Source organism: Arachis hypogaea, chromosome 16 (assembly GCF_003086295.3).
Source record: "Arachis hypogaea cultivar Tifrunner chromosome 16, arahy.Tifrunner.gnm2.J5K5, whole genome shotgun sequence".
In the NCBI taxonomy this organism is placed as follows: Eukaryota; Viridiplantae; Streptophyta; class Magnoliopsida; order Fabales; family Fabaceae; genus Arachis; species Arachis hypogaea.
This window is the reverse complement of record NC_092051.1, coordinates 110,520,446-110,546,785: the sequence shown is the minus strand read 5'-3', so window position 1 is coordinate 110,546,785 and position 26,340 is coordinate 110,520,446. Positions and strand designations below refer to the sequence as shown.

The following is a 26,340-nucleotide window of genomic DNA, read 5'->3' as shown; positions in this document are numbered from 1 at the left end:
TTTAATTACTCCGTTGGTGTTTAAAATTTTACCAAATTTTTAATTAGGTCTCTATATTTTTTTTCCTTTCAATTGAGTCCCTACATTGCTTTAATTTTTTAATTAAGTCCTTTTTAGTGTAAAAAATATTAGAATTAACTGAATATTTCTTTACAAATTAAAAGTATTTATAATTAAAAACTTAATTAAATCTTTGACTGCATATATTTTGATAAAAATATTATGTTAATTTTAACATTTTTAACATGAAAAAGATGTAATTTAAAGCAGGATCTAATCGAAAAAAAAAAATATAAGAATCTAATTAAAAATTTAATGAAACTATAGAGATCAACAGAACAATTAAACCTTTATAATATAAGGTTATTATTGTCCCAAAATAAATTATTTCGGGCTAAAATGTCCCCTTTTTTTTTAAATAGAGGTTACCTTGTCCTTCAAAAAAATAAATAGAGACCGACTTGAGTCTCTACTCATATTAAAATACACATTAACTCTTTTTTGTTGGTTTTAATGTCTTTTTTATTGGTATTATATTGTGATATTTTCTAAAAATCATTTCAAGAATATAGCCAAAAATAAAGTTAGATACACCGACCTATGATTATATTAAATATATTTAAACATATCTAAAGTATTTTATTTTATTAAGACACAGAAAAATACAAAATACATACATATCACACAAATGCTATATCTGTAATATACAAATAGATACAACTCAACAAAATTGTCCGACTTTATATGTTTCACGTAACTGCTACCATGAAAGCTTGGCTTTAAATATTATATTTGTTTTGTTCATTTCACTTTAGTCCTTGGCAATGGCACCCTATTATATTTTATTTAAAAAAGCCCCAAAAATTGTCGCGTCTTAACTCTTCCTTAAAAAAAAATTATAACGTCAACAATAGCAGAGTACAATATCTTCAAAAATCTGAAGATGCACATTTCTATTATACCAAATTGATCATCTATTTATATCTATTTATATTATATAAAAATTAATACTAACTTATTATGAAATAAGTTTATGCAATATTATTTTTTGTAATAATGTCATGTCAACAATTTTATAAAGGTAACACTAATTAACTAAAAAGTAATTATTAAATACAACTAATAACTACGTAATAAACTGTTATAATAATAGTAACAATTTTCAATTACAAATATTAAGAGTGTATACTTTTTCTTTCTTAAAACATCATTTATAGTCTTCATTTAGAATAAACAAGTCAATATTTTGGAAAGGGAAGAAAACAAGAGGAAAAAAATAATACGTCAGTAGAGTAAATCTGTAAATAAAACCAAAGGCTAAAGATGAAAACAAATATAGATGTAATTTTTGACAACTACAATAACCAAAAAATGTCTTCTTAATTAATAAATTTATATCCCTAAAAAAATAAAGTATATTTCGTTTAAATATTTAAATTTTCTTGAATAATTATATTAAACTATATTATTACTTAATATAATCAAATATTACTTTGTACAATATTTTTTTGCAAACCTATCTTTAAATTCAATATTAATTTATATTAACTAATCAATCTCTAAACATTATAAATTTATAACATTATCCTATACAAAACATAACACTTAAATTTATCCTATCTAGTATAATTAATTTATCTTGCTACACAACGTCTTTGTGAAGGAAAAAGGACAAAAGCTACAAATTTTTATAAAGATGTTTCCAATAATGAATGATAAATGAAGTTAATAATAACGTATCAAAATTTGAAAATAATCAATTTTCAAATTATAAAAAGTATTGGTGCATATAAAATTTTATATTCTAGTAATTAACAAATACTAGTGTCACAAATCTAATTTATCAAAATGTAAACCATTAATAGGAACCCATGCTTCCTATTTTGGGTACACATCCTTTTAAGACATGATAAACCATTGCATTTACGTGAACCTGAGCCCCATTTACAGATAAGATTCTCTCTATACTGCCCTATTTTTAAGACTACGAATGGTTTAGAATAGCAGTGCATGGTCAAAATAATTTAACCATACACACTATTTCGTTGATTCAAGACTCGCTAGTAGGCGGCCTGCGTCCGCGACCTCGTACGCCTCGACCACGCAGAACTCTTCCACGTGCTCTCCCACCAGTAGAAACTACTCCAGCCTGTCTCAATTGGGCCCTCTCTCGGGCTCGCTCTAACAAATTTATGGTGGTTGATGAACTGTTCAGAGGGGATGTCTGCTTTACATCGTCTGTTTCAGCAGGGGCTTGCCTTGTAACAAGTCTTGAGGAGCTAGTTTCTACAGCAATGGTAGCCGGTGCAACCTCACTTGCACTGGGAGTAGGTTCAGCCACCTGATCAGTCTCAACGGCAGTAGATGTCTCAACTGTTGATTCGTTAACATCGGACGCCTTGTCAAGAGTATCACCAGCCTCCTCTGTCAATTCACCCTCGTCATTTTTATCATCACCTGAAAGTACAGGAGAACTGATCTCTCCTGCCTCAAGCGCTTCATCATCAGCCCTAGTAGGGGAAGGTTCAGGCGTTCTAACAGGCTCAGGTTGACCTTCCCGAGAATCTTGGTTTTCCTCATTACCACCCTCAAGTTCTCCAGTTTCTGGCAATAATTCTCCCTCCTCTCTCTCACCAGCAACTGCAAACGATGACGGCTGGTTTTCTGCCTCAATCTGATCCCTTTGCATATCATCTGACCCCATTTTCAATTCAGCTGCTTGATCCTGATTCTCCTCTAAATCAATGGGCTTGTCATCATGTAATTCCTCTTGATTAGTACCATCCAAGTTCTGTGGATCGATAGCTTCCTCATCCTTTCCTACAGGTATTTCACCGTCTTCATTTTCAGCTTCAACGACTCCAGCATTTTGACCTTGTGGCAACTCACCCCTTTCAAGTTCCTCAGAAGCCAGATTAGTTCCAGTAAGTTCTGGAGTTGTAGCAGGTTGATCTTCACCGCTATCTCCAGGGGATTCTGATCCCTTCGACTTCTTCAACATGAGCGTCTCGGAACTCTTCTCCCCAACTGCAACTGATTCTTCCCGCAACTCAGAAGTAGAGGTAGGAGCGACACGTTTACGAGCTAACGGCTGAGATGGAGCAAAACCAGTTTGAGGTTCTCCCTCAGAAGGCCCAGGCTTACCTGATCCTTCAGCATCAGACATTTCTGTGTCACCTTGTGGCTCATCAGGTTTTACCAGACGAGGCCTGACCAATTTCCTACCAGTTTTACGGGGTTCTGCAGTTGGCCGGGAAAATGTAGGTCTTTTATCAGTATCTGTGGTGGCTTTAGGTGGTAACCCGCTTACACCAACAGCTGGCAAGGATACGACACTAGAGGTTGGTGCATGCACCACAGAAGCTGCCAAGTGTTAGCGCACTATTATTAGTATAAACAGAGGTATAAAAATTAATTATGCAGAAAGCCTGGTTTGAAATCTAGAAAATTTTCATTCATTGTTTTACTGCCTTTGCCAGACTCACGCCATAACTCACGTTTCTAAAGTAATCTTAATGTACACTGCAGAAAGAGAGGTTAATAAACCTGTAGCAGCAGCAGAAGTATCCATAACTGTCGTTGCATCTCCAAGGTTCCCATGGTCTCCAAGCTCAGAAAATACTGAATGAGCTTCCTTCTGAAAGCTTTCAACAGCAGATACATATGGAGCAGCTAAGTCATCAACATTGGTTCCAGAAAGAAGTTGAACTGCATTTGCTCCCTTAGAAAATTTATAACAAAAGCAAAAGGGGAAAAAAATCAATATCAGATCTGAGATTTCTTTTTGAGCTTTTATTAAAAACATTCGTAGGTTATAGCAAGTAACATCAGGTCAGAACATCACAAGGCAATCCCAGCTTGGACAAGCCACTATTTTACATCATTACCTCAGGAAGACTGCCAACATCCTTAACCTTTTCAACTTCCTCAGATAATCGTTTTAGAGCCTCTTTGTGCCTCTCAAGTTCATTAATGAACTTTGCTTTCTCCTGAAAGTAAATCAATTAATAAAAGAGAAGTAAGAAGGTAAAGAGGGAGTATTAAAATCAAATTTTAATAGGGCAATATTAGTTTTTGTAATTTTTCTAAACAAAAAAATTTGGGAAACATACAATGAGAGAGTCAACGTCAATCCATTATTGGGGTGAACCACAATGCATATTTAATCAAGAGACGCAAAAAAAAACAATTTAGGAAACAGGAAAAACACCTGCTCAACATTGTTGTAAGAATCCTTTATTGCTTTTTCGGTCTTAATTCGTCTGCCTTTCTCCATTCGATTTTCTTCCTTCTCCTTCTTTAATTCATCTCGCTGTCTCTCCACTGTTTTTTCAAGAATCTAGAAATAGAAATAACAAAATTAATACATGCTGGATAAAATTTCTTCAAAAATAAAGGGTTGAACCACTTTCAGGCAAACCTGTATTCTGGTGTCCTTCTCTTCTTTCATTGCATGATCACCAGTTGTATCAGTAGTCAACCTTTTCCCTGAAAATTCAAATAATAAATATACTTCAGCCACAAGTAAGCATAGAACTTGAAAGAGAGGGGGGGGGGGGGGGGCGCTAAGAACCTTGTTTGATTTCATCTACTTGCTTTGAAAGTTGTTGAACCTCCTTTGACAATGACTCGTTCTTGATCTGTAATTATGGACAAGGAAACATAGGATGAAACAAAATAATTGAAGACAACAAAATATCACCAAAAACAGAAATGGAGAATATATTAATAGGATAAAGGATAAGGATCCAGTAAATGAGAAATCTTTTAAAGTTACAAGAAAGGCTATCCACTCTTCAAAACAATAAATTAAATCATATAACCAGAACAAGGATAATATTCACTTTCACCATCCAAAAATTCTCATATTAGAGGATCCAATCGATTATTCTTTTTATGATAAATATACAACTATTTTTTCAAACAAAAATTTGTATACACCTTCCATGAACCCAGCATTTTCTTTTGCCTGTCCACTTCATGTTTTAGGCTAACCTGAGAAATTAATAATAACAAAATTTCGTAAGAAACAGGAGAACCTTCCAGAGCTTTTATAAGAGAGAATATGATGTAGACCTCAGATTGTGAAATATCATTAATTCTCTTTTCTCTCTCCGCTAGTTCCACTCTGCAATTTGATAGGTCTTGCTCCAAACGTGCAACTGAATCCTGCTTTACAGAAAGAGTTTTCCCCATTTCGTCTAGTTTAGAATCCTTTTCTTTGAGTCTTTCCTGATAAGATAAAATAAAATCAGTAAACACAATAATAAATACCAAGATGCTATATTGCTTAATATAGAGTAAAACAAAATATTATATCTAACAAGTGAATCTGTATACGTAAAAGTTAGTACTCCTCACAGATGAAAGATGCTACCTTTCTGTTTCTGTCGAGGAACTTTTACTACTTTCTATAATTATGCTAAGTAACATTGTGTTTGGTAAGTATCATGAGAAGAAAAAATGTATGGCTCTGTCCATATCCCAGTTTTTTGGAGGACAAAAAATCAGGCTACTTTGGGCCTATTTATATTCACATTCTTCTCCAAATAGGTTTGTATCTCCTGGTGTGTCTGTATATTTGCCTTCAGACAATTACCAAATAAACCCTAAGGATGTATTTAGTTTGTGTTTCATTTTCTATTTTCAATTTCGGCATTTTCTATATTCAGTATCTTTTTAAGAATAAAACAGACAAATACTATACAGGTCTAACTATTTACACTTTTTCCTTCTCCAAAACTTGAAAACAGAAAGCATTTTCTCAATCCAAACAGATAGCATTTTCTCTATCCAAAATAGTCTCCCTCTAGGTCGAGAACAAATAGTGTTAAAGATGGAACGATTGGTTAGAGCACATTCTAACGTGTAGAGTCCAATCTAACTACCTGTGTCAGCACAGCACTTAGGGATTACAAAGTAAATGACTAACTTATACCTAATATAATTCACCTATATATATTGCAATCTAAGCTATTGTGATTCGAATTTAGATTCGTCATTTTGAAGACTACTCAACCCAAATCCTCTCGGTTTTACTTTTACGGTAATCAGAGCTATCTAACAGCAAATGCAGAATGGATCCCTCTACAAGACCAGCGAGAGCAAGTGCCACCCTCCATCTGATCAACTCCTCTTCCACCTATGATTCTACCAACTCTACAATTCCCACTAGCCCAACTATCTCAACCATACACATTTTGAATTCTACGTACTTAATGTCCCCACTAATCCATTTTGCATTCTCATCTTTCATAATATTTAACTTGTTGACATTTTACTGCTGAACATCGGATGCCATGCAAGCACCATATTGTTGATCTTATGGATGTGGTAAAATTTGCTCATAAGCATTCTGGGTAAAATTCAATGCTTCAGTTAACATCTCCAAAAAATATTAAGTGCATGGGAAATTTTTTTAAGAGGCAAAGAAATTTGATAACCTAGCTAATCAACTGTTAATAAAAGTACCACTTTTAACTATATTCATATTTTCCTTATTTAAAATAACGGAGAGCAACTCTACCTATGTTTACATAGCCGGTCCCAAGCCCAAAAAAGAAGAGAGAAGGATTGTGTTTGGCATTCAACAGCCAATGTCGAATCCTTATGCATGGACAAGACGCAATGAAGTCATCGGATTCATGAAGCGTACCCCATCTAGTAGGATAAGGCTTTGTTCAGAGAATAACGGACAGCATTGAGACTTGCTTTTGATAGTATCTAAGCCTTTCCTCCAGAACATAATTACATATGTACCACAAATAAAACTTACAGGCATATGACTAAGCTATGCAATACTTCAACTATGGTGGCATCAACATGAAACAGAATACATGAGAAGGGTAACACAATTTACACGCTGATGATCCAAGACAGACAGGTACAAAGGAACATCTAAAGTTTTGAAGAGATACGACAGGATGAATGTAATATAATATGAAACACATCTCTAATGTGCAACAAAATCAACAGTTAAAACAGAAAGAAAATGTTACATAACAACAGTAAAGTAATATAAATGGATAATATGAACTACCTGCAAATCTCGAACAAGTTTCTTGCTTCGATCATAGTCCTCCATATTAATGTTTTTACTCCTTTCAAGCAACTGAAGTGAAGAAAAGTTTTAAAAAGAGATAATGATAAAAAACAACACAGTAACATTAAATGTTACTGGCAATGTTCAGGATGCAATACCTCAGAAACCTTATGACAGAGATCATCTTTCTCCCTTTTTAGTCCTTCAATTTCGTTCTTACAAAGAGCCAACTCCATTTCTCTTTCTTTCAGAAGGTTCTCTAGATTTTCAACCTCAGCTCTTGCTTTATGTGCTAGTTCACGCAATTTCTAATACAGATACAACATTGGGTTTATTGTTATTAAAAGATAAAAAACACATGCATAAGTAATAATTTTTTTTATCCAATTAGAATTTTATTCTTAAATTCTTCTAAAGATACCTTCTACTCTCTCCCTATAATTAATTGTAACTTCTATATCACATAAAAGGAAATTAAAAAATTATGAATAAAATTCAATTTTTTTACACTTGATTAGAATTTCATCCTATTAATAGTTGGGTTTATCACCAGAGAAAGAATAATCCTTTAGCAACCACTATTTTTTTTTTTATTTTACTTTTTACAATCAGTGGGAATATAATCCTTATATTGTTTTAAGAATACCTTCTACTCATTGTCACTATCTCCTTATAATTAATTGTGGTTTTATGACCAAAAGTACTTCATGTATTCATGTACCTGGCACTCCTCAAAATTATGCTTATTTTCTTCCCTAAGCTGCATGTTGCTCTCACGAAGTAAGTTCATCTCCCTAACCTGCAGATAATTGTTGAAAGAGGGGAAAAAGAAAGAGAGAAGGGGAGTGAGAAGGAAAAGAAAAAGGCACATTATTTGATTGATTATATAGTTCATTGAACACTACTATCAAAACAGGTCAGCTTAATATGACATCACAAGCAATGTAGCAGATCATGAAAGAAGGATTCTGAACCTGAAGTTGCAATGATTTGAACTCTTCTTCAGTGGACAAGCAAGATTTTGACTTTGCACGCTCAGCCTCTACTGATGCATGTGCAGATTCAACTGCCTTTAAAGCACCCTCAAGCTACATGAAACCAAGAAACCGAAGAAAAACATGTCATTAAATACACATAGCAGATCAGAAAAAACTCCAGACAAAAATGAATTTCTTTAGCTTAAACCTTCAAATGAACAAACAAGACTGAAATATATTGCTCAAGATACGGATTGTTTGAATGAGAATAAATACAAATTCTTATATTATACATATATACAAATTGTTATATTACTCATGCAATAGAATCAAGGTCTTGTTTTACAAATAGAGGTCAGTCTTGATGCAACAACTGGGAGGTCACAAAGCTGAATCATAACAATAGCTTTTAATCTCTCCTGATGCCGCCATACAAAGAGTATGAGTAAAGAAATCAGGTAACAACTCAAAGTATTAATATTAGAGCAACGTACTGTAAAATGTTAAGTACATATTCAAATCATTCACCTTTCAGTTTTTTAGACTACCGTATGATTTGAAGAAAGCTATAACTAACAGTAGCATGATGCTGACACACCATGCCATGACAAACAAGAGAAAGATGGATCCAATGTTTTACCTGCAACTGTAGCCGCAGCTTTTCCTGTTTCAAAGCTGACACTTCTGTTTCTGACTGTGAAAGTAGAGAAATTAAAATGAATATACAAATATACAAGCGAAACAAATTTGCTGCACATGACAAGGATTTACAATTTCTTTTGAATTCCGGAGATAAGTCATCACAGCTTGAAGACCAGCATCACCAATTGTATCTGCACTACTACTTCCAGATGATATACCAGCAGCATTGCGTTCCTTCTCTGCCCTCCGAATATGCAAAGCTTCAAGATGGCTATGAAGTATTTTATTCTGAAGGAGGTTGATGACATCAATCACACAAGTTGAAAGAAACCAATGCAATAAAATATAAAGAACAAAAACAGTTCACACTATGTGGGCTTGCCACAAGGAAGAAACAGTGTTACTGCCTGCTATCAAATACAGTTTATGGGCATGCTGTTTAAATTGCATTACAATGTGACTCATTTTTTCTTTTATATTTTGAGTTGAAGATAGAGAAAAAATCCAGAGTTAGGAGGAAGAGGCCATTTGTATGACCAAAAAAAGAAAAAAATCAAAGAGAAGACAAACTCTCACACAATTACTGGCAGTGGCACAGACTGCACATTGACAGTAATTAACTAGACTTGCTAACTGTAACTGATCTCAGGTTGCAAACTGCAACCAACACTCACCAAAGATACCAAATAAATTAACAGTCCTATAAATAATGAATTCCTCATATACACATCAATGGACCACAATTTTTTAATGTGTTGGTAGACAACAGTTTAATACTAAACAATAAGAGCAAGTTAGGACACAATAATTCAACAAGAACACTGAAGGATAACTGAATAAGGCATAAGTCAAACTAAACGGGTGAAAAGAAAACCTGCTCATTTATTTCATCATATTTCTTCTCAGCATCATTTCTTGCCTTCTCAAGCAATGTCTTCTCCTCTTCCCACTTAGCCTTCAGTTGACTCTGCAAAACACAAATATGCAAACAGGGTGAATTATCGGTACATCAATCCAGAAAATCAAACAAACCAAAATTTCAGTAAATAGGAAAGAATATATAAAGTAGACAAAGCATAAAACAAACTGACAAATGCAACAGTAAACCACATGGCTTATAGGGAAATCCCAGTGCAGGAAGAAATGAAAAATCCAACTGAACTAGCACTATGAAAGAATCACTAGACACACTGTGCAAGTTTCACATGTCAGTCAAGAACATGTGCATTTGAAGTTCCAATTCATGGTATTGCCAAACTGCCATTGCCAACCTCATTCAGAAGATACAAAAAGGGAACAAGTTGGACTGGATTGCCATTTTCATCCAAAAGACATAGGAACACTCAGCTTTCTCTGAAACTCTGAACTGAAGGTCAAGTTTGAAATAACAATTATGAACCTGGTGAACTGACAGATACCAGCTGTAAACTTCCTTACTCTCACTCCCCAGTCCAGTTATTCACCCTATACTGCTCCATTTTACCTCAGTATGTGATGTTCTTATTTATGTGATTCAAAAAACCTTCTATATAATGTAGTATTTTTCTATTGAACTCTAGCAGCAATGACAAGAAAAATGTATATTTTAAAGATGTCCACCATCTTAAACCAAAATACCACTCACTCAACTTTCTAATGGAGAAAAATCATCACTGTTTCATTCAAAATAGAACCGGAAAGAAGAGACACACAGCACCAATAGATACAGTAACTTGATCAAGTGACATTTCACTACAATTGCAACACAGCATAAGTAAAAGCAAAAAATATAATAAGTAAATCAAAATAACACGACGTGGAATTTCTATAATAAACAATATAAGAAACAGGAAAACACACTAACTGCATTCATGATGAAGTACGCAGAGAAATAGAAGATAAGATTAAAGTTCGAAACTTTACATTTTCAAATTTCTGAGCATCAGCTAGTTTTCGTAATTCAGATGCCTCACCCTGCAGCATGGCTAATGCTTCAGATGTTCTTTTCAACTCTTGAATTGTTTCGGATTGGAGAATAACCTATGATAATATATGTCACAAAGGGATTAAGTGATGAGAAAGGAAACAAAGTTTTCCGAGAATATGAGTATGCAAAAATAAATTAAAATAAAATAAATTCATCGGACAATTTAAGGCCAGAAATCATTGGAGAGCCAGGGTCAGCACTATTTGAATGGTGACTGGTTTCACCACAGGTGAAATGGTCTCCGAGTAATCAGACCCAACATTTTGGAGAAAAACCTTGGCATCAAGGCATGCCTTGAACTTGTTGACACTGACTTCTGGGTCCTATTTTACCCAGAACACCCACTTGCAGCCATTGGCAAGTGTGGTCTGGGGGAAGAGGCACTAAGGACCAAGTAGAGTTAGGACCTGAAATTCTTCTGTCACTGCAACAAGCCACTGAGGTGAGTCAAAGGCATCACCTACAAACCTAGGTTCGAGGGAAACTACAAGTTTAGGACCAGATACTGGTGGTTGTGTTTGAGGTTGAGAGGAGAAGCTTAAGGTGGGGCAAGGTTGAGGCTTTGCAGTTCACGCTAGGAGTGTATGTGTGGCTAGGGTTGGTGTGAGGACCGTTTGTGTAAGGGACGTGTGTTAGGGGTAGGTAGGAGGCCTCAAGCCATGGACCGAGTGACTAGTCTGTGCTAGAATTTGTGTGTTTGGAGGTATGTAAGGGTCAGATACGGAAGGAGATGGAGAAGAAGGGCAGGTGTGCAAGGGGAAGGATGTTCGATTGAGGATGCAGAAAAGAAGGATCCATCAGCAATGGCCGAGTCACCAGCAGAGGTGACGGAGGAGGATCCATGCCATGGTAATTTGAAGCTCTTGATACCATAATAGAGTTGGAGAATCTGTGAGAGTAGAGAGAACTAGAGAGAAACAGGATTTGATAATTCTGAATAATGAATCATAATATCACTGAAACGGTGCTTATATACATAGAGAGGAGTGAACTTCATCTAGCAAGAGAAAAGGGGCAGTAGAGTCATTACACACTAACAGATCAGTAACCACTTCTAGCTTCTAGACACTTCCCTCACTCTATTAGTGTTGTTGTTAAGAAATTTAGTATTGACAGTCACCAAAATTAGGTTAAACTTCCAATGCACGACTCAAGCAGCAGTCAAAGCAAACATAAGTAAACCTGTCTTTCATAATTGTCTTGAGCAGTACGCCACTTCTTATGCTCCTCATCCAGCTGTTCTTTAAAGCCAGACATTTGAACTTCCATTGCTGATATTTGAGAACTACAGGCAGAAAAAACACCTAATACATAAAAAAATAAAAATAAAAATAAAAAAAGCAGAATACTAAACATTACAGTATACACAACTTACCATTTGGCTAAAATTTCTTCCTTCAAAGTTGTGATTTGAGCCAAAGCGGATGCAAGAGCCTTGTCTTTGCCTGCACTTGCTGAAGCCACTTCTTCACATTTCAGACTAGTTTCATTTTCAAGCTCTGCCACCTTCTCTCTAAGTGAATGAACTTCAGCTTCTAAAGCCTTCTTTTCATTCTCAGCCTACATATGATAATGAAGAATATAAACAATTTTTAAATACAATAAAACTTCAGGATGATGTAAGACAAACAGCTTTGAAGATCTAACTATAGCAACTTACCTCTACTTTGTAGTTCTCATGTGCAGTTTCTATGCGCTTGAGTGCATCTTCATTAACCTCAGCAATGCTCTTATACTTCAATGTAAAATATAAAATGTAAGTAGTTATTAGTGTGAAGCACAAAGTTAATCGTTTTAGGGATAAAGAAACAAAAACAAAATGAAAACCTGTAGCATGTGAGCTTTGTTAGCATCAACTTCCTCTTTCAATTTTTCAATCTCTGCTTTTGCTGTTTGTAGTTCACCATCAACCTGTGTCAGTTGTTTTACGGGGGCAATGTTATGAACAAATACAACACAATTGATAATGACTTGAATTGAAAGGATATATGAAGCGCTCCACATGACGCGGGATCTTACAGTCAGTAGACAAAATAATTTTTACTTCCTCTTATCCATAGATTAAATGGCATAAACACTACACCAGAACCCCCCCCCCCCCCACCCCCCCGCGCGGGAGATAAAAAAAATAGAAAACAACAAAAACGACCCCCCCCCCCCCCCCCGGGAGGTAAAAAAATAGAAAACAACAAAAACAGGGAAAAAAAGCACACACACTCAGTCTCATAGACAGAAGATAGTAAGTCAAGTGCTATTTTTGTTTTATAATGAAAATAAATTATCTTTTTAAAAATAAAAAGGATAAAATGTCAGGTCTGATTTTATTATGCTGCAAAGCTTTTATGTGCACATTGGTTATGTCTCCATATTGGAGTCACTCACTTCATATAATACAAACTAACTTAGCAGCAGAAGCCAAATTAAGTTATTTGTTTTCTACGCTCACCTCATCACTTGAGCTAGATGGAAGTCCACTTACACCAACCTTTTCAGAAACCTACAATCAGTTATCAGTAATAAAATAAATTATAGTAAACAGAAAAACTAGTATAGTGTATTTCCTTCGATGGAAAACCATAGACATGCAGTTGAACTTGCAAGTTTCTCTACATTCATGGCTCTTGTGTAACTACAAGCAAGATCATTGAAAAATAAAAGAAAAACTATAGAAGAAACTAAACCTTATCGTCAACGGAGCCCATTTTTCTTTGAAGGCCAGAGAGTTTTGCCTGTGTATATGGAACAAAGTAATCTTCATTGTCACAACAGTTTGCTAAGAGAATTTTTCCAGCATATAGAAGTGTAAATCTAAAACATGCACCTCAGCCACAGCAGCCCTAGATTCAGCAGATGCAACAGCACGCAATGCATTAGCTAACTCTTTGCTCAAATCCTCAACCTGCCGCATAGTGTTCTTTATGGTTTGATCACGGTCTTGCATGAGTCTCCGCATATTTTCCCGCTCTTCTTGTAAGTCTCTCTTGGCCTCTGCCCATTCCCTCTGAAAAGGTACAATTTAACCCAAAAAGCACTTTCTCAAGTTGAAAAATTATGGTTCACTAGGTGATAGGAAGTTTCATATGGAAACGAACAAATCAAACCTCTAATTTCTTTATATACTCTTCCTGTTTTACCCTCTCTGCAGCTCTTGCCTCCTATAGATTTCGAACCAATAAAACTTTCAAAAGAAAATCATAAAAGCAAAATGGAATTGGGTTGTACGATAAAAATAAAAGTAACAATAACAATAACAATAATAACAATAAGACACCTCTCGAACTTCCTCAGCACTTTGTATGGTACCCAGGCTAGCCTGCAACAGAAGCATAAGATAAGCATCATCTTGAATAAACATAATATAGCAAGCTAACATAAGCATCATCTTGAATATGCATAATATAGCATGCAATCTCTTGCTTGTTTAGTCAGTTAGAACTAGGAAAATCATGGAAGATCAAAAGGGTTCAATCTACAAAAATGCTTTCATCCCCTTATCCTTACCGTACCCCACAATCTCACCCAATACTCATTTAGGGGACTCACCAGGAGTCCATTAATTAGACCAGGCCCCTTGTAGTTCCTAGGTCATATTGAAAGAACACAAAGAAGAAATTATCAGTACCTGCAGGCGCTGCACCCTTTCGGATAAACTACGAACCTCATCAGATGCTCTCTTTTCAGCATTTGATAATACTTCGTTTTCACGCTTTAAAACAGAGAACTGACAAATAAGGGCAGGCAGTGAGTTAATAAATAGGTACTATATAAAAATGTTACAAAAAGTGAAATCTTCTCAGCACTGTAATTGAATAAAATCTTAACCTCCATAGTAACTCTTCTTGAAAGCTCCTCAGCAGCATTCAATGACCCGGAACTTTCACGTAATTTTCGTTGGTAATCAACAATAAGCTGAGAAAATTCCACATTTCTTGCTAAAATGCTATTTGCTTCAGCTTTCTAAAATATCAACCCAGAATCCATGAATTAGTACAAGACAACCATGAAGATACACAAAAGTCCATTACTTCTAAAATATCAACACATTACTTCCATCAATTACCTGGTGTTCGAACTCTTTCATAAAACTATCAAGTCTCTCTTTAGAAAACTTCGCCTGGAGTTCCATTTTATCACGTTCTGATCGTAATACAATAATATCACTCCTGAAGATACACAAAAGTCCAAATCATGAAACCAATCAAGCTACACAGAATTTATGCAGGTTTTAGTAAAAGATGACTGATAAAGAAATAAAATTATTTAAATTAGAAGGATTTTATTATCCACTGTTCCGTTAAAAGGGAGGATTATTATGAAGTATGAAAAGCAACAACAACCTCAATATCAGATCTAATAATATTCATACCAGAAACTGTACAAGACTAGTGGTGTACTGTGACAACCTCAGTGCCATAATGCTAGCTCATAACCCGGTTTTGCATAATAGAACAAAAAAGAATGGAGTTGAAACGGAAGGAAAATTACTGGTTGCTCACATTCCCACAACTGACCAGCCAGTAGATGTGCTGACCAAGGCTGTCTCTGAAGCTAAATTCCCGAGTTTGAGAGAAAAGATACATATAACAGTTTCAAAGTTATAGAGAGCCCAATTTCAGGGGACATAATAGAGCAGTTATAGGAATTGCAAACTAGGATAGATTCCTCCCTAACAGTCCCTAACTAACTTATGTTTGTAAGGACCCTTCTACCCCTTTCATCTAGCATGCTGAACACTCTCCTCATCTATGTATATAAGTGCTGGTTCAGTACTCTAATATGAGCAGGTTCTCATTTCTACAATTCTCTACTACTCTCTTTATCTCTCAACTTTCTCTTCTCTGAAACTCTATTAAAGAGTTTTATTGAACAAAATTTGTATCCCGTATGTTTAACCAGCATTGAGGTTAACCAAAGATCAGTAAAGAGTGATATATAACCAGCGATCATGAATATGTGTCATGTCAAAAGAAATTTTCATTATGTCAGACACAAGTTACAGTAGCTGCCATATCAGCAACATAAGGTAAAATACCCCCATGTAGCTTACTCTGCAAATCATCTCTTCCAACTATATATTCTCAGGAAACAGTATTAGCACTCATAATAAAAAATATTTCAGATTCTCTCAATCTTTAAATCTCTGATTTTGTTACTTAGATGCACTTTTGTAGAAATTATGGTAACAAAATATTAGAGACCAAATAGGTTCCGTGTAAATGTATTGAGCAAGAGAGAACCTAACTTTTTATAATTGGCATCGAGTTAACTAGCTCCCTACAGTACATAATTTGCATCATGTCATATTTTAATGTAATTACTTCTCACAACAGTATACAAAATCAATATGATGCATCATGAGAGAATATCTTAGAATAAATAAACAATTTACCTAGCCTTTGCCAAATCTTCCTCAAGGCATCTAACACGCTCTGCAGCTTTTTCCAAGGACCTTTTAGCCACTTCCTTTGATAATGAAAACAATATATATTACAAACCTTTGATATAAAAAGCTCAACAAAAAGACCTTAAGCTTAATGAAGTTAGTCGTTGAGGTGATAAAAAAGAAATCATCTATGGCCAAGTGAGACATTGATTTATATACTGTAAACAAGAATAACTAACGAAGCAGAAGACTAAACTCTCCTTGCAGAACTAACAAAAGCTAATATTAGTTAAATGGGCTTGCCCACATTTCAACTTTCAAGCTCAAAGGGTTTTTCCACGAGAGGAATCATATATAATGTTCTTAATGAACATGTGGCAGAGTGGGTCCAAAAAAGAAATATGGAATTGAAACATTGTTTCCGATAATCAAAACATCTACTTTACCTGTGAACTATCAATTAAAGCAGCAAGGTCATTTCTACCGACATCTTTGACAACTGAAAGATATGGAAAGAGCACTTAATTAACAATACTTTATAGCAGTTGTCGTCTAAAAATTAACGTACAAAATGCTTATAGCTTTGTTAGGATACAATGTTTAACACATATTGGCATTCTATGCAATAAAAAAATGATACTTTACTGCATATACAAACTCTTTCTGGTAAAATAAAATTTAAATAGTGTTTCACACATTTCTCTGTCAGACAAGCAAAATCAACATGCAGTGCAAAACTTTTCAACTGACATACAACTGAAGTTTTATTTATTTATTTTGATAAACACATGACAAAGAATACAACCAAGGAGGTTATATGTAATCTTCTAACCTAGGAAACAGCACAAAAACAGAATACAAACAGGCGCAATAATATAGAAAAATCTTTAACAAGATCCATACGACAAACTTTTATGTTATCACAGCAGTATTAACACAAAATTAATTACATAACTGGGGAAGGAAAAATGCAACTAACCCCTTGAACTTTGGCTCTTATGCCCACTACACTCTTACTTTCAAAATATTCACTTGACAGCCGTAAGATGTCTCTGTTACCTTTTCATACAAAATTACCCCTTCACTTTAAGTGTTTTATTGACAACACCACCCTTTATTATAAACGAAATTTGAAAAGGGGGAAAAGTTAACATAAGGCCTTTTCTGCACCACTTGACAACTTCAAAGCGGCGCATTGCAAATTCAAAAGTTTTGGGGGTAAAGTGCATGTGAGCTTAAAGTTCAGAGGTGTTTAATTACTTTTTTCACTTAAAATAAAAAAGTACTATTCTAGGAATACCGGAGAAACGGGTACATCAGTACATATACAATATCGATATGACAACTATTTTACATTCTTTGTGCTACCATTCTCAAAGCAATAGAAAGAGTACAAGATGAACATAGGAAGCATATAAAGAACTTACTACTAAGCTTGAATAAACATAGGAGAAAATATAAAGAAGAAAATTTTATTGGGGATAAGGGATGAACATAATAGAAAAAACAATAGTACAAGATGGATAATTGGATATCTAGAAGTAATAGCAGAATAAAACAGAACAAAAGAAGACCAAAAGTGCTATAATAATATGTGCTTATATTCTAACTAAAAGGTCTTGGGTTGAAGTCTTGGAAGTAGAAAATTATATTTTTATGAATTATATACAATGAAGGGAATTTCAAGAAAAAAAGTAGTGCATCAAAACTGTTCCATATCCCCATTACATATACATTATTCCCCAAAGTCATCCACCTAAATCCTTGCATTATGCCACAAAAGCTGTCTACAGCTTGTGGCTGAACAGCCTTTTAAAAAACTTCTTAATCGAGCATCAGTCCAAAAAGCCCCCTAAAACACATAAATATAATTACTTACAGTTAAAGACTCTTGGGTTAACATGATTTGCACCCCTCCAAAATATTTTCTTAATGGAAATGTGGAATAACAATAGAATTCAATTTCAAGCATGACCATAGAACATTACATTTCAAGTACCAGGAGAACATGTAAAAGCAGCAGTAAGGGGAAAGAAACTTAAAAACAGAAACCAATTAAGGTAATAACATTGAATGCATTAGCTATATTTCTCATGGGTTTAAAATATGAACTGAAAGTGAATTGAAAGCATATGGGCAAACACCAAAACAAAGAACCACTGACACCGAGCTTCTGTCTCAAGCCCCTAATATCTCTCAAAATTTGTTGCACAAAATTATATACACTTGAGAAAAATGCAACAAACATATATTTTCCTTTCAATTCTGCTACATATACACGCTATATAATAAACACCGTTTTGACACCAGTATTTTATTAACAACCAAACACATGTTCTCTTTGTCTTGTTAATTAAAAAATAATTTAAGTACACAATTAATTAGTAACAACTGTATTTTTATACAAGTGTCAAGAGTGTTTGGCGTATGGATAGTATTTTTCTTTTCCTTTTACCATAAGTATGCTAATAGATAGCACTTCTTTTTTATTGTTCTTTTATTTAAAAAACAAAATTAAAAGAATAAAAATAAAAACAAACAAACAAACCTGTATGAGCTTCTGAAGAATGGGTCTGGGATAAATGAATACTATGCTCTTCCTCATACAACCTCTTGTACATGGCAACCTACATCACGTAGCAACAATAAGAACTGATTGACAGAAATATCAGGGTAACAAAACAATGAAAAGAGTTAAAACTTTGATAACATGAATACAAAGTTTGGTGATATAAACTTCCAGTACTTGAATTCCACATGTATAATATGTTATATGTTCTTCACCCAAAGAGAAAACAGCACCACATGGCAGTTTTAACTAAATGAGGCCAGCAGCTACATGGTTCAGATAATTCTAGTCCTGTTATTAATTATAGTTCAGATTATTCTAGTCTTGGATTTTGGGCTCCTTTCTAAAACCCAAATCCCTATGTATCCTTTATTTCATCTAATCTACTATTAGGTTTTTGTTAAGTATCTAAGGAAAGTGGGAAACCACACCTTAAAAGCTAGCTAATAAGGGGGAAGAACCACTCTCCTTATATACAACATCAAGCATCCCATACTATTCGATGTGGACTTTGAGCACCCCATAATACCCAAGTCCCTAACAGTTTTCTACAACGTTCTCAACAGATGCCAAAACCTATGGCAGAAAAAAAGAGCACCCTACCCCATGAGATATATATATATATATGATGAAAACTCACTGATGTATGAAGTGATTCAATCATGCGCCCTTGCTCTTCAGCTCTCTGCAGAACAGCAGCAACCTTTGCAGCAGCTTCATCAGAATGTTTTTTCAGCTCTAGTTCCAACCTCTCCTACAATTTATAGTAGAAAGGGGTAACAAAAAAAGAACCATATGTTATCAAGAGTTTGCACTGTGCTGATAACGAAAAGTTAACTGACCTTAAACTCCACCTCCTGATTCTCAATCTGGCCAGAAAGACTACGAACAAGACTTCTAAGTTGAACATTCTGCTCAACTAGACCATTAATATCCTTGAAGGTTAACTGCATCCAAATTTGAATTGAACAAATGTAATGATGTATCAGACAAGTTTGAGAAATAGAGAACTGCTTATTGGAAAATCAAGCCAACAAAGCCGTACAAGGTGCTCTGAGATTATTTTTTCAGCTTCCGTCTCCATATTTGTCCTTGAAGCTATATTTGCAACATCTTCAACAATATCATACCCAATGGATCCACAACGAAGTTGTATATCTCGGCATTCCTTCAAAAGTAATGTCACCTGCAATGAATCAATCATTTTTTTTATTAATAACACATAATGGATAACCTAATACATTACAACACCGATTTAATTGCAATTAGAACAACCACAAAATCTTCTTCCACTTAAAAGGGCCTGCCCATTGCCCAATAAACCAGATGAAATTTTTATTTTATTTTATTGGTATTCCTTTAGCTAACACACTTACTATCCTCCATCATGACTACTGGCATTGACAAAAGCTTCAATCAAAGCTTAAAAATAAATACACTGATAAAATAACAAAACACATTATCAACTATTAGGGAACAAAGAAAACCATCATCTTTACCTGTTTTTGAAGGTCATCAATTTCTTTCTGTGCAAGGTTATAATCCCGTTCATGCCTTCTAAGGTCAGCCTGAAAAAAACAAAGATGAAAAAGAAAAGTTCAGAGCTAAATTTTACATCTAACGGTAAAAGATTAATCAATAGATAAAATAGTATTTTATGTATAAACCTTCAGTTCCTGAATACTTTTCTCCAAGTTAGCATTTTCAGTCAAGGAGTTCTGCAATTTTTGGTTCATTGAGGAGTATGCTTCAACCATCTTTTCATGTTCCGCTGCATGGAGGATGTATAATAAATATAGTGTAAAAGCCTAGCCTATCTTCGTTGTTTTTGACTGAGTCTAGACAGTTATTAACAACAATGTAACAATGACCATGCATGCATGGTGTGAGAACTGGAATCAAATAGATAGAAAAGGCCAATTAATAGTGAATAACCCAGATTTGGGCAGAACCAGAGCAACCTATCTTTCCTCATGTTATTTAAGAGAAAATAGAAGAAAACAGTAAAGGGTATTTCAGACCGAGAGGTTTGCATCTTTCCTACACTTCCAATTTTTTTCCAGTCCCACCCTATAGAGTTCTAACCTCCTCACCACAATGACAACACAATAGAGTTGTTTACGTGCATTTTCCTCATTGGATACCAGTATGGTGACTATCCTTCCCCAGCAATTAACCGTCTCAATGAACCATTAGTCATCACTTCCTTGTAAATTTATGTGTAATAATGAATATATATTTAATTTGTTTCATGTCTTTCTTTACTGAGACATGCACCTTTCAGTGCCTCTCAGCAAAACTTTTTTCCTTTAATATCCTCTATTCACAGATTATTTAGCAAGCTCCTAAACAATCAATGAATTTATATACCTCTTTCGTGTATAATAGCTTCAGCCTTCTCCTCTAACTCATACAGAATCTGTAAACAAAAAGTCAGCTTCAACATACTGTACAGGAGGGATATCATATATTCAAAGATCATACAATTCAAAATAGTGTATATTTGTCAATCAAGAACAAACAAATGAAATAAATTGAAATTGAATGAGAGCATAATTTACAAACTCCACAGCACCAGCAGATAGTTGTACTAAGCCAAATCATGTAAGCATGACATAACAACAAAACTACTAGTCAATTATAATATGTGCCAAAAGGCCCAACAAAGTGACAAACTAAAACAACAAAATATCCTTCTTTCTGATACTCGAAAAACACAAGGATCTTCAGAGAAGTCAATTGCAGCATACAATGTATAGACAAATGTCAGCCATACCCGATGCAAGATTGCCTCTGACTCCTTTCTACCCAATTGCTCATGTCTCAGTGCATCAACAGCTTCTTGATATTTTGCATACATTTTGGCCAACTTTAGCAAATAAAACAATACAGTAAGATCATTTATATACACATATCTAAAGAAACGACAACACCAGTACAAGAAGTAATGGTTTGAGAACTCACACTCCATCCATCTCTCAGGAGTGAAGCAGCTAATGCTGTCCCAGAGACACCAACAGGAATTTTCGTGACAAGCAAATTATTTTCATCTGCCATATTATCATCTTCAATTGATGCCGTCCACCTGTGATCCAAAAGAAAAGGTTGAAGAAACTATGTCAGTGCATATTGTCATTGAAGAATCACACAACACAACACATTGAATATACATTTAGATAGACAATGGCCTACACATTATCTCTTAATCATGGCCATGAAAATATATTGATAATTTATTTCTTACAAGATAAAAATGTACTAAATTATACAACAGGACTAATTTATACAAAAAACGTCTCCCTACTACAACTACACTGCCACAAACCCACCATGAAACAAATCAGAGTCTCTTGAGACAATTAGTAGAAATAAGTTTGTTCATTTAAATTTCTATTCATCACTAAACCAGAAGAAAACTTCCCCTAATAGTGAATTGCAAAATTAAGTTATATAATCTGATGTTTGATCAACCATAATACTCCAACACCACAAAGCAAAAAATAAATCCCAGCATAAGTAAATTATTAACTAAACTAGCAAAGAACATGACAGAATAGCATGTTTCCGCCATTTGGCATCAGAAATTTGTGGGACATAAGATGTCAACTGCATCACAAAGTAACTTCAATCTGGCAGTACTGATATCTTGAAGAATGAAGTGGCAGGATTATGCATAAATCAGCTCATTTTTACTCATAATGATCCATCGGCATCAGAAATTTGTGGGACATACGATATCATACATCATCTGAAATGTAAATAATTGCTAAAATATACAATGATGCATCTGTGGGGCTTGACAATTTCAACAACTTATGCCAAGAAAATTCAGGAAATTAGGAAAAATATGGAAACTTGAGTTCAAAGGAGCAAAAAGTTGTGATCAGCATACGGTTCAGCAGCAAAAATGCTGAGTGAATGATCACTTGGCTCAGTTGTTTTCTTTCTTGCCTCAATTTCAGCTTCAAGCCTCTCAAGCTTTCCTTTCAAATCAGCAGCCTCCTAAAATGAACCGAACAGAGCACCTTAGCACATAACATAGTTTGACAAGAAATCTACTACGCACAAATGAAACGAGAACAAAGACAAAATGTCATCCAGCATTCACCATATACAAGTATAACTATAATAATAAAAAATACTTTCCAGTTTACGGAACCATATTACAACAATTATTATTTCTTCAAAAATAAAAACAGATTACACATATGAGAAGAAAGCAAATAAGATTCTTAATATCAAGTGACTAAAAAAGAATAATACCTTTTCTGCCTGATTTCTAGAAGTTACTTCCTTCTCCAATCTCTCTTTATAATCATCTTCAACTTGCTTTAGTTGGGACTGTTGAACAGAAACAAGCAACATTAAATAAATAAATACACAATTTTCAAATCTAAGCAATTCCAATCCACAGTAACATCATAATTACAATCAAACTTCACCTCTATTGCTTGGATCACTCCCTCTAAATCTGCTGCTTTTCTTGACCACTCCTCAGAACTCTCTTTATATAGATCATTAAGCTTGTTAACCTAAAAATTAAATAAAAAAATCAATATACAAAAATAATTTACAAAGTAAATGAGAAATCAAGTTTATTTTATAATTTTATTTTCTAAAGAGGGGACCAGAGTTTATGTATTGCCTAATCAATCTTACTTCCACAAAACATACATCTATGCCCACAAACATTATCTAGGTCTGGGATGGACTTATTTTTACACTTCAATTTGACTCTCAGGTGTTCTGCTCATTGCTACTTAAAAAAGGTTACTATCTCAATTATGCAAAGGCTCTGGCCAGCATCGTGGCACCTTTGCTGCTTTCCTAAGAACTTTCCTACATGAATTTCCTTTTGTACATTTCCAGTCAGCATCATAACTGCACTTCACCTATCTTCTATTTCATAAAATTGACTTCACTGCCAAATCATAAACTCAAATATTTGGCAATTTAGAAAAACAACTCCAAAATAAAAATAGTCCATACATTTGAAGCTGCACATATTAATGCTGGATAGTGAAGCAGGGCATAAAAAGACTATCTTCAGCAGCTTAGATATCAAAAGGTTAGTGCCGTAGCTTGTATCTTATCATTCATCAGGCCACTGTCATACGAGGTCAGTTGTATCCTAAAATATAGAAAAGTTTAGACAATAGAGGATTATTTGTACACCTCTAATCCTCTATACATATGTATTCCCTGTTGGGAAGACATTCATTTGAATTAATGAAACATTGGAAATTCAACCTGTTCTCTCAAAATCTCTCTCTAGTTGTCTCCCTCTTTTCTGAAACTAATGTATGCTGTTATCTACTATCTATCCCCTAACCTCCGCCCCCCGCCCCTCCGGGCGGGAAAAACTTGCGATAGTTGGTACGGAAAATTAATCCAGTAGTCACATCACATGACTTTATTATGTTCCACCCCCTCCTTTATTTCATCATATTCAAGATTGCAAGAAACTGTCTTAATTCAGAATCGAGATTTCTCATTTCCTTTTGTTCAATTCCTCATCTAGTCCAAAAACATAAAAAGCAGAGGAGTCTACATAATTAATCTGTATACAATGGCTGAACCTATTAGATTTTAATAAAGCCAAAGAATTCCAGAATTAACTCACAGTGGAAAGTTCAGCTGATAATCGCTCTTCGTTTGCTGCTGCAGCATCTTTAGCTGAAATTAAATCCTAGAAAGGAAAAGGAAAAAGGATCAATCAGTAAAGGGACATAAAAGCAACCGCAATTCAAGATGACCCATGGAATATTTGCAACCTCTTGCAAGGATTTAAGTTGTGTTTCTAGTTCCCTCACTCTATCCTTATTCCACTGCAGAGATTTTGAGCATTCACTAAATTGCCTCTCAACCTGAAAGCAATGACAATAAATCAAATATTATCAAAGGAAACACATAAGAAAACAAATTTAATAAGATTATTTTTTTAAAAAAAAAATTAAACTAGATTATTACATCTGCAAGCTTGGAAGACATGTCAGCGTCCAATTCTGTGTGTTTCTTTCGAAGCTCAAAGTAACTATTAACTTTATCTGTCAACTCATCATTAAGCCAAGCATTCTGTCTCTCAAGAATCTCCTTCTCCTGCTCACACACGTACACACAACATACTCAGATGCAACCAGAGAATTCCCACAAGAACAATAAATATATTTAGACACAAATTTGATTTCACAGAACAGCAACTCCTTTAAGGAATTGAATCCAATTTCAATAAACATAAAACAGCTTTGTAAAACAAAGGAAAGTAAAAATAAAAGAGAATAATGGGAAAACACCTGTTCAAAGCGAGTACAAGCAGCCTTAGACCTTCCCAGCTCTGCTTCAAGTTCACTTATTCGGGCCTCCTTCTGAGCAGCATTCTCACTCATATGAACCTTCAACAATAAACAGCATCATCAAAATTACTCTTCACCCTAACTAACAAACCAAACCACACAAAACAAAACCAACACCACCTGAAAATTCAGATTCAAAAAAGTTGAAAAAGAAAAAGCTCACAATCTTATCAAGGTAGCTCTTGATGGTAGCATTTTTCTCACTAAGCTCCAAATCCTTCTGATCATTGAGCTCAATCAGCTGCCTCTTTGATTTGTGAACCTCGCTAACCTCCGTCCTCAACCTCTCTATCTCCCTATCCTTCTCAACCTACAAAAACCAAACAGAAGAGGGGGAGAAAAGAATTAAACCAGGACAATAAGACGGGGAAAAACGCAATTGAAATTTCGAAACATTTCAAAGCGGCAATGTTGAACAATTCAGTACCAATTGGAGCTGGACTTGGTGGTTCTGCGATCGTACGTCTACGAGGTCACGGTTTCGCCGTTCGATGTCGGACTCGAGTTCAGAGACACGGTACTGGAGGGAGGAGAAGTCGGAGGCGAGGGTTAGGAACTTCTGCTCGACGAGGGAGCAGTTCTGCTCGGCGTTGATATCGGCGGCGTGTGACCGGGCACGGAGCGTGTCGAGCTCCTGGAGAAGGCTGCGGATGTAGGCGTCAGCCTTCGCCGCAACAGTGGCGCTGTCGCCGGAGCACCGCGCGAACTCCTCGTCTGAGAGGAACAAAGGCATCGTTTTTGTGCCCTAATTACGGAAGAAAGAGAACAGGCTTTTTGTCGACAGAGGAAGAGAGTAATGGAAATCAATTCAGAGAGAAGTGGGAATTTTGAAGAGAATGGAAACGACCAGAATTTTGATGAACGTGAAAGATTTAAACGGCTGCAAAATACCCGACCCGGTCCAGCATAAATATTCACCCCCAAAATCTAGAGGTAGATGGTAAAATTAATCCCTAAAATATCATTGGTTTTTTAAATTAATCTCTAAAAATTTTTTTAATTTAATTTATTTTTTAAATATTTTAAATTAATTGCATTAATTCTTTTGTTATTTTCTTTGTTGATGGTACTAAAATTTGTTAATGTGGCACATTAAATGATACTACAATACACATAACAGATTATAAATCTTAATTAATTATTAATATAATAAATTTATGAAATTAGATCAAATCAAAACTTAATTTAGAGAAAAACTTGAGATCTTGAAATTCCTTAAATTAGGATTGATATTATAGTGTCATTTAACGTGTCATATCAATAAATTTTGATGTCATTAGCAACGAAAGTGACGAAAAGACTAAAATAAATAACTTAAAATCTTTGAAAGACGAATTTGATTAAAAAAATATTCCGAGAATTAATTTGACCATTTACTCTAAATTCTATCATTGGCTCAAATTTTACT

General features: G+C 34.8%; 1 protein-coding gene across 1 annotated transcript; it reads right to left on the bottom strand.

Moving 5' to 3' along the window:
• Positions 1-1,745: 1,745 nt before the first annotated feature.
• Positions 1,746-25,816, bottom strand: LOC112754647 (nuclear-pore anchor). Its single transcript, XM_025802346.3, has 48 exons — positions 25,360-25,816; positions 25,096-25,242; positions 24,873-24,971; positions 24,550-24,678; positions 24,354-24,446; positions 24,203-24,268; positions 23,022-23,111; positions 22,843-22,920; positions 22,472-22,581; positions 21,544-21,664; positions 21,356-21,448; positions 20,950-20,998; positions 20,247-20,350; positions 20,079-20,147; positions 19,625-19,765; positions 19,422-19,526; positions 19,220-19,333; positions 18,559-18,637; positions 16,457-16,509; positions 16,017-16,090; positions 14,688-14,790; positions 14,450-14,584; positions 14,250-14,348; positions 13,899-13,940; positions 13,729-13,782; positions 13,449-13,628; positions 13,309-13,356; positions 13,074-13,124; positions 12,455-12,538; positions 12,288-12,362; positions 12,003-12,187; positions 11,810-11,912; positions 10,564-10,680; positions 9,536-9,628; positions 8,791-8,949; positions 8,660-8,713; positions 8,017-8,130; positions 7,764-7,841; positions 7,201-7,350; positions 7,040-7,111; positions 5,077-5,232; positions 4,942-4,995; positions 4,574-4,640; positions 4,421-4,488; positions 4,211-4,339; positions 3,888-3,989; positions 3,547-3,721; positions 1,746-3,363 (listed from the first exon to the last, which is right to left on the bottom strand). Exons 1-48 carry the CDS (start codon positions 25,663-25,665, stop codon positions 2,051-2,053), a joined length of 6,180 nt encoding a protein of 2,059 aa, XP_025658131.1. The 5' UTR covers positions 25,666-25,816; the 3' UTR covers positions 1,746-2,050.
• Positions 25,817-26,340: the final 524 nt, after the last annotated feature.

What these genes read in the sequence shown, in the direction of transcription:
- LOC112754647 (XM_025802346.3), bottom strand. Translation starts at nt 25,665, where the DNA reads ATGCCTTTGTTCCTCTCAGACGAGGAGTTCGCGCGGTGCTCCGGCGAC. An exon ending in TGGGCTCCGTTGACGATAAG is followed by an intron (nt 13,125 to 13,308) that starts GTTTAGTTTCTT and finishes AACTGATTGTAG; the next exon opens with GTTTCTGAAAAGGTTGGTGT. An exon ending in ATGAGAACTACAAAGTAGAG is followed by an intron (nt 12,188 to 12,287) that starts GTAAGTTGCTAT and finishes TATCATATGTAG; the next exon opens with GCTGAGAATGAAAAGAAGGC.